Below are 12,888 nucleotides of genomic sequence, written 5' to 3'. Positions count from 1 at the left end.
TGGGAAAACAGGTTTTTCCGATTGATTGTTAAACAGAGGTGTCTCAACATCTCGTGGAAGCCTCACATAGTGGAGATCTGAAATCAGCATTAAAATGCATCACCAATCCCTGCATCGACATGAATTCATCGGTGTTGTTTGCCTCAAATCGAGGAAGATAGAGGTCCTGCTACATGATGAATTCACAGATGAAGTTCGAATCAAGTACCAGGAAGTTGATAAAGAAAATTAAAAAGGACGAAAAAATTAACAGTTGGTTCTAATTTGAATAGACGATTGATAAAGAAAATTCGATGACATCCGAAGGGTATTTGTGTCTTTTCACATGCCACTTAATGGTTGATTAATGATAAGTACTGAATTGGCATGTTTTGAAAGTTTGAGTATTAATCAGGAACTTTCCCTATAAATCACTATCTTGAATTGGCATGTTTTGAAAGTTTGAGTATTAATCAGGAACTTTCCCTATAAATCACTATCTTCAATATTGTGTCGTATGTTTGTCAATTAGTGAAAACATTGGTTTGCTTTACCGTGTCATGATCAGATGCTCATGTGCTTATAGTCAGATATCTACTATGGTTGATCCAAGGTTTTAAAAACTAGATTGGACACAAAACTCCATCCAATTCAAACGGATGACCCATTTTGATTTAAAAAGTAAATCAATAAAAATATATTAAGTTGGAATGCGTACGAAAGAAAGCCTCAAGATGCAAGAAATGGAATCTTATAGTAATTTTTGTTTCTTTTCCTTATAAATTACAAGAATGTCACTCTCTCTCCTACCAACTCTCTCTTTCTCTCTCTTTTTCCTTACAAATTACAAGAATGCCACACTCTCTCTCCTACGAATGCCACTCTCTCCTACCAATTCTCTCTCTCTCTCTTAGAAATGGCAACGGGGCAGGGATTACATTCCCCATCCCCGACCCCGACCCCCAAATCACCCTCTGTCCCCGTCCCCGTCCCCGTCCCCGATCCCCGACGGGGAAAGGAATCCCCCCTCCATCCCCGACCCTGGCAGGGATGAATTTCCCGTCAAAGACCCAAATCCCCGACGGACTGAGAGGTTGAGACTGAGAGAGAGAAAGAAAGAGAGAGGACCATTGGGAGAGTTGAGGTCGGCGACGAGAGAGAGAGAGTCCAACGGGCGACGGCGGTCAGCGACGATAAACGAAGGTTAGAAGGACTAACGACTGAAACTCTTCTTTCAGTATCTCTTCTCTATCACTCGAGAAGGCACAAAGCTAGGGTTCTAAGTCTTCTGACGGCGACGGTGGGCAACAGCGACGGTGGTTGGCGATTCGGCGACGAAGAGTCGAAGACGAAGCAAGACAAAGGCACGTATGAAGCTAGGGTTCACTGGTTTAGCTGTTCTAGAGACAGAGTTGAGAAGTCTCAATTTCTCTCTTCTCTCTGTCGAGGGTTTTAGTTTAGTGTTTTACACTTTTACTGTTTTTTAAGTTTTAATAATTAATATTTTAAAAATGAATGATATTATATATATATATATATAATGTTATATTATATTATATTATATTATATATATATATTAATCGGGATCGGGGCGGGGCGGGGATTGCATTCCCCACCCCCGTCCCCGAACCCGATCGGGGATTCAAGGATTGCCCCATCCCCGGCCCCAACCCTGCCAAAGTACCCCCCATACCTAACCTCATCGGGTCAGGGAGCCCGGGTACCCATCGAGGATGGGGAAAATTGCCACCCCTACTCTCTCTCTCTCTCTCTCTCCTTACAAATTACAAGAATGTCATTCTCTCTCCTACCAACTCTCTCTCTCTTTTTCGTTACAAATTATAAGAATGTAGGGGTGATCATGGGCCAGGTCGGGCATTGCACTTATGATAAGGGCTATAGCTTAGGCCCGGGCCCGGCCCAGCCCGGGGTTTTGGGCCTGAAACATAAGCCCTAGCCCAAGTCTACACGGGCTCGAGTCGGGCCGAGCCTGATTTTTGGCCAATGTCTTTCATCTATAAAACATTACATATCTATAATATTTTTATATTAAATGACATAACATGCATATAAACTTATTTTATACATTATATAATATAAAATATTACATATAATATAAATTATACATATCATGTTATAATATTTATATATAAAATATATAATCTAATGTAAAATAACATGTATACATATGTATACATTATACACAAAATGTGTAAGTTTAAATATATGTGGGTCGAGCTTGGGGTTTAAATATATCTGGGTCGGGCTTGAAGTATTAACCCTAAGCCCGACCCTAAAATTTGTGGGCCTGATGTGGGCCTAGGCCTGAACACAAAACCCAAGCCCAGGCTCGTAATTTTCAGGCCGGGCTGAAATGATCACCCCTATAAGAATGCCACTCTCCCTCCTACCATCTCTCTCTCTCTCTCTCTCTCTCTCTCTCTCCTTACAAATTACAAAAATGTCATTCTCTCTCCTTCCAACCGTGTGTCTCTCTCTTGATTTTTTTTCCTTAGAAATTACAAGAATGACACTCACTCTCTCCAACTGAGGGAGACCTTGGCTTGGCATCTCGGCTACTAGGGGACCTGCAATCAAAGTTAGCCGAGCTCGAGCTCGACGATACCTCGACATCTCTCCTACTAGGGAAACCCTAGCTTGACACTTCAACAACTAAGGGAGTTCTCGGCTTGTCACCTCAGCAATTGAGGGAGACCCCGGCTCAGCGCCTCGACTGCTAGAGAGACCCCGGCTTGGCACCTCGGTTGCTAGGGAGACTTGCAATCAAAAGTCTCACGAGCCTAATCGAGTGTGTACATAAGGTGTCACCTCGGCTCGAACTTCCGAGCTTTTGACTTGAGCTATGCTCGAGCTCAAGTCTCTAATTCAAATCGAGCTTGAGCTCGAGCTTGATCCTGATAATTTATGAGCGAGCCCCTACAATGCAGGGACCCCTCCGCTAGTAAATAATTAAAATAAAAAATGATCAAAAACAATTGTTCAGGTTGATGGTTTGACTGCCTAGGTCAGCAGGTCACTGACCAAATCAACGGTTTTTGAGCCAAGAACGGTTTTAGGGTAAAACAGAACCAATTGCCTAACTGGTTCTCGAGTCAACCAATCCAACCATCCGGTCCGGTCCAGTTTTCAAAACCATGGTTGATCTTAATATATCACTCCTGATGCAGGTATGTAACCCAGTGCACGAGGCTCCTACGCATAGGGGAAGAGAGAGGGAGGGAGAGAAATCAACCTGAGATACATCCTTATCCTTTTGCCTGATGCAAGTATAGAACTAACTTTCTATTATAAGATCTTGACTTAAACCCAAATAACTATTCCCATGTTGCATATCAGGAGTACCATGGCCCACAATCACATGACCCAACCAGCAGCCACGTACGCTCTGTGAATACAAATGTGTGAAGATGGCTATATGAACACTGGCATGTTCACTGGCGGCCCTATGGAACACTAGGTATATTCACTCGTAATTGATCACATTGTCAGATTTGCGCACTTGTGTTCGCACCACATCTAATTTCATCTTGAACAAAAATAAGTCTGAAAAGAGGCAAATGCAAGAAAGCTTTTTCATATTGATATAAATTTAAGTTGGGTTAAAGATTCAAATAATCTGAACTTGGACCAAATCAAGTCTACCATTTGTACCCCTGCCCTTGCTAGAGTGTCAACTAGACAGTTGGCTGATCTAGGAGTTGAATTGAATGAGTAGTTCATATTGGTTGCTAAAGCCCCTGCTTTTCTGGTTACATGTCCAAAAGATCCAAGGCCAAGGGTCTGAAGCTGTATAAGTTGATCAGGAAATCACCGCTTAACATTCTCCCACACTTAAGTTTAGTAATTGGATGAATAGGCCATTCTTAAGCCTTGCACAAGCGTAAACAATTCAGCCCTCAATGAGTTTCCTTCTCCAACAGAGCCTGAAAAATCTAGCAAAGTGGTTCCTGTTTCATTCCTTATCACACACCCTACTCCTGACAGACCCGGTTGCAATAGCAACATCCATCAAAATTTAGTTTGATGTTCCTCATTCAAGGAACACCCAATGAACCTTTTGAGCATAACCAACTATAATGAACGACCCTCTCAAAACTGAATCAATTGGCACTCCTTTGAATTTTTCCCTCGTCAATGCCCACTCAGTTGCCCTTACTTTAATGAAGTCCATCAAGTCTTCCACTCATTGCCCTTATTTTCAAGGGTTCTAGCATTTCTTTCCCCACAGAGCTGCCCTTGTACAACACCACATTATTTAATCTTCATTCGTATAAGTTGCATTCATTGAAGAGTAAAATAAATTCATCACTTCATTTGGAAAATTACTAGATGATCTACATTAGAGAGAGAAAAAAAAAAGTGATTTCAAACCTTTACAACAAAGCACAAGTGAGAAAAGTGCTGTACTTCCCAAGATATCCCACTAGAAAAATAAATTGGAATTTCGAAATCGCTTTCGTTTTTGTGACAATAAATAAAAAACAGCCTCAGGAAGCAAGACCAAGTGTTGTACTTCCCAACCAAATATCCTCCCAAAATTTGTCTTGTCCAAAAATAAGGTCATACTTGACATGGCTCAAGAAAATTGAGTAGATAGCTTAAATTGCTATACAAAGGCATCTCAGAGCGACTCTTCTTGCAGAAACAGAATTCCATACATTATATGAAGGCCATATTTGCTTCTGATTTCAGAGTGCCATTAGGAGTTGGGTTCAAGAGGGAACCTCAAAGGCCTTTTGCCTAACATATTCTGTTCTTATCCTTGATCTTCCCATTTCTAGCAATCATCTGCTTTCTTTTTACACACCTCACTCCATTTCAAGAGGTGATACCTTTTGGATTCACCTAAACTCCAAAGAAAGTTTATTTATTTTTTCAATTTTGTCGATCACACTCACTGGATCCAAGAAAACCAATAAGAAATAGGAGATTAACAAAAGTAGTTTTGACCAGTGTTATACTGCTACCAATGATTTGTACATTATTTCCAAGCTACCAACCTCCTGGAAAATCTCTCTACCACATAATCCAAAAAAAGAATTGTCTGTAGGGTTACCTTTTTAAAGGCATGTCCAGGTGCTTGTTGGGCCAAGTTGCCACCTCACAATATAGGATGTCTGCACAATCCATATTTGTCCTTGTTCTATGTTGATCCCAGCAAAACAGCATATCACCCTGTCTAATTCCACCTGTCAGCCTGAAGAACCTTCTGGGTAGGGGTGTCAATTGGACTGGATTTGGTCCAATCCAGTCCAGTCCAATGAGAGTCCATTAAAAATGGACTTGGTCCAATCCAGTCCAATGAATATTTTGGACCATTTTGGACCGGTCCAAAGACTGTCTAATCTGTTCAAATTCCTGTTAATTTAGACTGGTTTTAACTCAAACCTGGTCCATTGACACCTATGTTCTTATTTTCTATCAATGGACTAGATATTGGCTCAATCCAATATAAATTCGTTATGGACGGATCAGGTCCAATCCAATATGTTATATTGGTCCGTCCAGTCCATTCAAATTCAATATGTCTTATTGGTCCGTCCAATCCATCCAAATGGATTTTGATTTGGACGGAGTCCAACCCAAAACCGGTCCATTGACACCCCTACTTCTGGGGATCCAATTATGAGTATTGTGAAGTGGGCTGATATGACAAAGCCCTTCATCCACTTTCTCCATTTCCAACCAAACTTCGTTAGATCTAAAACCCAATCAAGGAGGCTCCAATCAACATGATCATAGGTTTTTTGTCCAAATCCAATTTGCAAACAAAACCCTTCTTCCCTGCCTTCAAAACAACATCCACCACTTCATTTGTTAGCAAGATTTGGTTCCAGATTTGTTTACCTTTTAACAAATGTTCCTTGAGGCAATAACAGCACCAAATTCAAAACTTCTCTAAGGTGAGAAGACAGGGGAGGTTACTTATCAGGTTGACTGGCCTAAAATCATTTGGTGGCACACTGGCATCAGCTCTGATTTCTTAGGTATCAAAGAAAGGAACACCACATTCATTACTTTATTTATTATTATATATTATATAACCATTTCATGAAATGCTTGAAAAAGCCTTCATTATATAGCATCCATTGGCTCGCAGCAATTCCTAAAAAATCATCCATCCCTGAGCTTTGTTCTGCTCTTCCCAGAAATAGATTTTTCCCCACTTCCTCAACAAGTCTCTCTAGAAGCATAGCACAAGCTTGAGGTATTCTTCTCAATGTAACCTTTCAATCTTTGGTTTTCAAGTTCTAGGTGGAGCTAATAGGGAGCAGAAATAGGAAATAACTAGTTCTTCAATCCCATCCACATACCTCACCCCGTTCCCTTATAGATCAACCTTAAAATAATCCTTTTTTTTCTCCTCCTTCCATTTGTCAAAGCATGGAAAATTAGTGATGTCATCTACCTCTTTTAACTTGCTTCTGGATTTTTCCTCCAACCTATTTCCTCTTGCCTAGAGAATTCTTCTAAATGTGTTTCTATTCCTCCTGGATAATTCTTCCTCGGACAAATTTCTTCCTTCTTGTAGCCTGATCCTATCCAAATCCTCTATTTGAGCCAATAACTGCCCCCTATCTCCTATCACTTCAAAATGTTGACGATCCAAACTTTTAATTGGCTTTTGTCTTGGCTAATCTCTTTGCCAATTTGGAGCTCTCTTCCTTGCATCAATCCTTAGTCCACCAATTAACTTTTCTCTTTCCTAAATATGTTTAACATTTTGTGACATCCAATTGTTGGATATCTTTCATAGAGATAATCATGTAGCTGCTTATTTTACATTAGTAATGTTTCTATTTTCTTTATCAGGTACCCCTAACTTTGACTCATTCGTTGGAAGATAATGTGTTCCAGATGAAACTCTCTGATTCTGAGAGGGGGGAAAAAGCAACAACAGAAAAGGCTCAATTATCTTTAACATGCAAAGCATGAAAAATCAAAGGACTTCCTAAAGCAACACATTTTCCAAGGAGAGTAAGCAAATATAATTTCATTGATAGATAAGCTGTCAAAGTTCTTTCTCCTGCCTGCACTGTTACGACCAAAAAGAATGCTATGTTTATAATGTCAAGTCGTTCAGCTATTTCAAAAGAACACCATTGCAACACTGTCCAACCACTAAATGTGAGGGATGAATTGACCACTTGCAATAGAAGCTCACAAAATTGAAATGGCATCAAAGAAGTGCAAGTACTTATCAACTGAAAACCATCAGTGAAGAAACATATCAAAAGGACGAAAATTTTAATACCAGATATGGATAGTATCATCCAGCCCATCAAAGTTATAGTCTAAGCCAACCATATGCATTGTAATCTTCATTTTCCAACTTCCAAGTATGTTCAGACCAAAAAGTGATGGCCCAAAAGTATAATGTAAATGATATTCATAAAACATTCAAACTAAAAATTTTTAAACAAAATGGGATTTCCCTTTATATTATAGGGTTTAAGTTGATTGTGTTTTCTGGTAATCTGGTTATTCTCTTAGTTTCATGGATTTGACAAGAAGTGAACCCAGTTTAGATGGTTAATGCAATTAGACAAAGTACTGGCTGCAGGGATGCAGCTGAAGCCAGCATAAGTCCACTTGAGAGGGATTCCTGGAGAAATGAATTCAACGACAGCTTATTAAGATCAGTTAAAGGGCATGCCTACTTGAGTTTTTGATTAAAAGATGTGACTTGCAAGCCATAATCCGTACATTGTTTTACAGATGATGTACACATTTTCCTGTAACTTAATTCAACCATCAAGTTACATTTCCAAAATGACTAAATTAAGAGGTAGTGCCAGCCATTTTAAGCTCAAATTACTCGCACATAATTTTTTTGGTAATAAATAAAAAAGAAAATTTCATTCAATAAGAAAAAAGTTACAATCAGGGATTTACTCATTTTGGATATGATATTCATTTGAATAAAGTTGATAGCTTTCTGGGTCTGCTGTTGTACTTAGATTTTTTTCCAAGTAAAATCTGGATCCAGTATTATCATAAGATACAAGAGCTGCCATCCAACTAGGAAAAGTATTATGATAGGTATGTTCTTCATTATACATAAATGTAGTTTTTTGGTTTTGAAATTGATCTTGTTCAGATCCTATTCACATGTAAAAGAGACTAGAAAATAATTTCATCCATGTTTCATACACATGACTACTAAGATTCATTAAGTAACACACAAGAATGAAGGTCAAGTCTTTGCCAGTAAAGTACCCAAAAAAAATCCACCTAGAAAAAAAAAACATAATAGATCCTGAAAACATGTGACAATAGAAAATGAAGGAAAGAGAAATTTAAGCTAGTAAGCACCAGGAATTCTTATGCAGTATTCAGTCCATTAACCAATTTGGATGGATGTATTGTTTAAAAAAAAAAAAAAACACAAGAAACTAGTTGCTTTAAAGCTAGACCTATATCAGGGATCATGACTATATGATATATGTAACTTCTGTTGCCCTCCTGAAGTTTCAACCAAATTAATAAGGTAGCTTCATCATGGAACAATAGCTGCACAAACCCATGCACCAAAATGGCATACATCACAGACTGCTCTGCTTGGACTTCCATATGCAAGGTTATCTGATAGAGTGTCCGGGTCTTACTCTTGTGCCATTTTCTCTTTTCATTTCCTCTCCTATCCTTGAGTTTTTTTGTCTGGACTTATACATCGAGTTTACCCACATGGATTGAATAATTTATTAAGAAAATAATCAATTATGAAATTATATTATGGTTGTGTATGTGAAGTATCAAAAATAACCAAAGCAATTAACAAGATAAACCACAAACTCCGTACTTTGACTGCAAAGCCACTTAAAATAAACAGTTTAATAACTTCAATCATCAGAATCATAAAGCAAAGAAAGACAGAGTCATAATAGGTCGGGAGACATAATATATATTAATACCCCAACTTCTTTCCCTCCAAGTTCTTAATAAATCCTTATTCTCCATGAACATATAAAAATAACAATTCAAGGAAATGATAAATGAATAGTAATCAATACCCAGTTACCCACAAACAAAAAGAAGATTTTCCGCTGTCAACTGAACATTGGTCGATCCGTCCACGCCCCAGAAACATGGCCATTTTCACAAACATATGCTCGAACAACCGGCTCGCCGTCGTCATGGTACCCAAACACCCCCCTCAAACAGAAAGCCGAATGCAGATCCCACGTCTCCTTACAAGCGCAAAACGCGCAGTCTAATGGAATCCTGCTCCGTTTCCCATCGTTAATGGTCCTCCAAACCCTAGACCGCTTGAAATTCTTGAAGATACCTCTGAAAAGCATGTAGTTACGTTTCTCTTCAGTGTGGACACAACCCGGCCAATCACATATATAGAGACAATCCTTTCTGAACCGACTCGCCAGTAGCTTATTCCCTTGCTCTCGACTCAAATTCCAAACCCCGGTAGCTAAATGAGACCCAACTGAACTGTATTTTTCCGTCTTCTCGCTGATGAAGAAATCAGAACCAACCTTGACCAGAACATTATCGGACTCGTCCATGAACGCAGGTCCGTCGTTTGATTCGGATGCATCATAGATGGTATCAAAGTAGAGATCATCGAAGAGTGACCAAGAATCATCAGAATGGAGAGAAGCGCCTACGGAAGGATCACCAAGGCTGCTCGAAGGAGGAGTTGGCGATACGTCAGGAACGCGGGCCGGACCAGCTTTTTGATAATTCTCATCGGGGCCCAGCTCTCGCTCGAGACCGAAGTCCGAATTCTCCAAGAGAACACCGGCATGGAGGAGCCCCGGGCAGCAGACGGACAGCTTATGGAGAGCTGCCCATCCGCCTGGGGGATCAGACGAGACGACCGGGGCAGAGAGGAGGTCTGCGACCACGGAAGGGATGGTTTCAGTGCATTTGTTCTTACAACAGACGTTGCGAACCAGAGCGGTGAATTTGGTACAGACGCAGGCGAGTCTTGCCCAGTTTCGAGGGTCGTCTTGGAGCTTGAAAAAGATGTTGAGGATAACATCGTCGGAGAGACTCCAGAAGGTGGTTTGAGTCATCGAGGAAGAGAAAAGATCTGATCATTAATTCTGGAATTCTTTTTCTTTCCCTCAGTGATGATGGTTTCTTTTTTTTTTCTCTCTAATTTTTCTTTGATCCGAGTTCTTTTGCTTTGTTTTGTGTAGACTGTAGAGAGCACAGAGTGTAGAGTTTCTTCTCCTGTGCTTTTTAGTTTGAGACGAAGCGGGGGGGGGAAGGTGGCAGGTTTGTCGAGTTCACCACAGTTTGTGGTGTAGAGTTCACCTAATATGCTATTATCCTTATTATTCCATTCCGAAGATTGTGGTTGTGGTTCTCGTGGGAAACGCGTATCCTGTGGACCCTTCGGATTAGCGTCTAGCCTCCAACCAGAGGGAAGCACGTCGCCCCTTCGGCTTCAACAACTGCTTAACGTGTGAACACCGTTAACGGTCGTTCGAACTCCCCTCCCATGTTGTCAGCTCTCTCGTCCAAACCCTAGCCCTAGCCAGTGACCAGACCACCGGCCAAACCCCTGCGCAACCGGCGTCCGGCGGTGTCCTCCTTCTTCTTCGTATTTTGTTTGCAAACTAATTTCTTATTATTAATTTTTTTTTGTTTGCTTTTGAATGGTTCCGAAGCCGAAAACAGGTATCTGTGTCTCCAGGAGATCGGCGGTACCCTGTATCTCCAAATCGAACCCCCAATAACACAGGTACCTCTCTGTCTCCAGGACATACAATTTCAGATTTGGGATGTGAGGTGTATGGTTGACATGACATGTTCGTATATAATCCCTGCCCTCAACCTATCGAAGCTCATGGTTGGCATTTTCTGTGGTCTTTATTAATTTGTTGAAGCTTATTGCCGTATTTTTTAGAATTCTGGATCGTGTGTATCTGTACTTCTCCCTTATTTTTAATTGGAGGGGGGGTGGGTGTCCAATCAACAGATCTGGATTGGTTCTTATAGACTTTCTAAATGGCAAGTATTGGAAAATCCGCATATTGCAAGTACTTTTAATTTAATAAAATTGAACTAAACAGCATTTAAAAAATGTGGAACACCCTCACTTTCAAAGCAAACTTGAACCCCTTTTTAAAGAGGCAGAGCTTTCAGCAGTACAAATGTTCTAATTCTCAAAATGAACATCTATTTTCACTAGGGGTATCAAAAGTTGAAGAGACTTGAAAGATAAATCTAATAGTTTGGACATCATAAAATCAACAATTGAAAACCTTTTTTCGAAATCTGGAAATTATCTCTCGATAACCATTCTAAAACGGATATATGAGTAAATCTAAAAGAATTGAAAAGAAATTGATGAGGGTGGATTTGGCTATTCAATGACATTGTGACACATGGCATCCCAAAATAGTTAGACGACACCCAGATGCCACCAAGGAGATGATTTGGAGTCCTAGATCGTAGTTCGTCTTTCGCCCCGACCTAGCGACTTGCCTTTACCGCCAACCTAGCGACTTCAACCACAACTTAGGCCAGCTAGGAGCACCTCGTCTAGGGCCGACCTGTAGCACCTCGACGCGAGGAGCGACCTCCCTCGAGGACTTGCTGACCTGACTGTGGTCCAGGAGGTAACCTGCGAGGTGTGCTTGTCGACAAATTCGGTATGCATATCCCGACACTCCCAAGTTTCTCGGGAGTTGGCCCACGTACCGAGTGTTTCGGAGGATGGCCAATGTGCGTGGTGGTTACCTCCCGAGACCTCGGACTAATTAGGTGACCTCCCGAAAATCTCGGATGCGGTGCGTAAATCCCACGCCAAACAAAGCCTATACAAAGGCACCAACCCCAATGACACGAAAAGGTACGCGTGATTATTTGCTCACTAACTCTCTCTACACTCAAACTTTCAGCTCGCAACCAAGACAACACAACACTGACTTAAGCATCAGAGCGACCTCACTGGGTAAGCCACCCCAGGTCCTCTAACATTGATTCCCTGTAGGTTTCTCTGAAAAGCTACCCAGCTTGGCAACCAACCTAGCTCAGCACCCAATCTACCCCCCAACTCGGCCTAGTCAGCTCAGCATCCAAGTCCTCATCCAGCAAAAATCCTCCACTTCGGCCTTTGAGTCATCGGCCACCTGGAAGTAGTCCAAACAATAGGGTGCTGCCAAAAAACATGCTTCATCAATTGGCGTCGTCTATGGGAAACGCTACAAGAAGCTAAGTTCTCACATTCTAAAAGGCTAAGTTCTCACATTCTAAAAGGCTAAGTCCTCATCTTCCAGAAAATTAAAGATCTCACCTTTTAGAAATTAAATTTGTCACTTTCTAATTTCCATTTTTATGAACTCAAAGGCACTTTTATGTGGCATCAACACCCAGAACGAATACCGATTACTGGGGGGCAAAAACATCTATGATGAACCTAGAGAATTCCCCTGTGACAATCAAACAAGTTCAGGCCGAACTCAACATCCTCACTGCCCCAGATAAATAACATACTACCGCATGTGAACGCCCCTCTCCCCGTTGTAGAGCCATCAGTAGTTCCCGCCGGGATCGAAGCGCAATAGTTCCATGAGATGAAGCATGAATTTCTAGATGTGAGCATGGGAGCAGCTCGACGTATCCATGTCAATGCAGAATAGGCAGCAACAGAATGACCTTAACAACTAGTAGTCTGGCGATAGGCACCTGGAGTAAGGTTGTCCCCGCAGGTCGAGCCAATCGTGGTTCCTGCAGGAAGTTGATGGCCAACAGAAGCAGCTCTACCGACTTTATTTCAGCCCGAATAAGCCTCATCAGTCCTCTTCGCGAGGTCTCCCCTACAAATTGAACCCTTTGCGGCTCCCGCGGGAGTTAGCGGCCGAAGAACTATGTGAACGCCCTTGCGGGTCAAGCCCTTCAAGGCTCCCGAGCGAGTCA

General features: G+C 41.2%; 1 protein-coding gene across 1 annotated transcript; it reads right to left on the bottom strand.

The window, feature by feature from the left end:
• Positions 1-8,778: 8,778 nt before the first annotated feature.
• Positions 8,779-10,718, bottom strand: LOC104606176 (phytochrome A-associated F-box protein-like). The gene has a single exon (XM_010271259.3). It carries the CDS (start codon positions 10,032-10,034, stop codon positions 9,051-9,053), a length of 984 nt encoding a protein of 327 aa, XP_010269561.2. The 5' UTR covers positions 10,035-10,718; the 3' UTR covers positions 8,779-9,050.
• Positions 10,719-12,888: the final 2,170 nt, after the last annotated feature.

This window comes from Nelumbo nucifera, chromosome 4 (genome assembly GCF_055504915.1).
Source record: "Nelumbo nucifera cultivar China Antique chromosome 4, China Antique-T2T, whole genome shotgun sequence".
Lineage (NCBI taxonomy): Eukaryota > Viridiplantae > Streptophyta > Magnoliopsida > Proteales > Nelumbonaceae > Nelumbo > Nelumbo nucifera.
The sequence above is the reverse complement of the archived record's forward strand: the minus strand, read 5'-3'. Positions and strand labels throughout refer to the sequence as shown.

Coding starts and splice junctions, on each gene's coding strand:
- LOC104606176 (XM_010271259.3), bottom strand. CDS start 10,034: ATGACTCAAACCACCTTCTGGAGTCTCTCCGACGATGTTATCCTCAAC.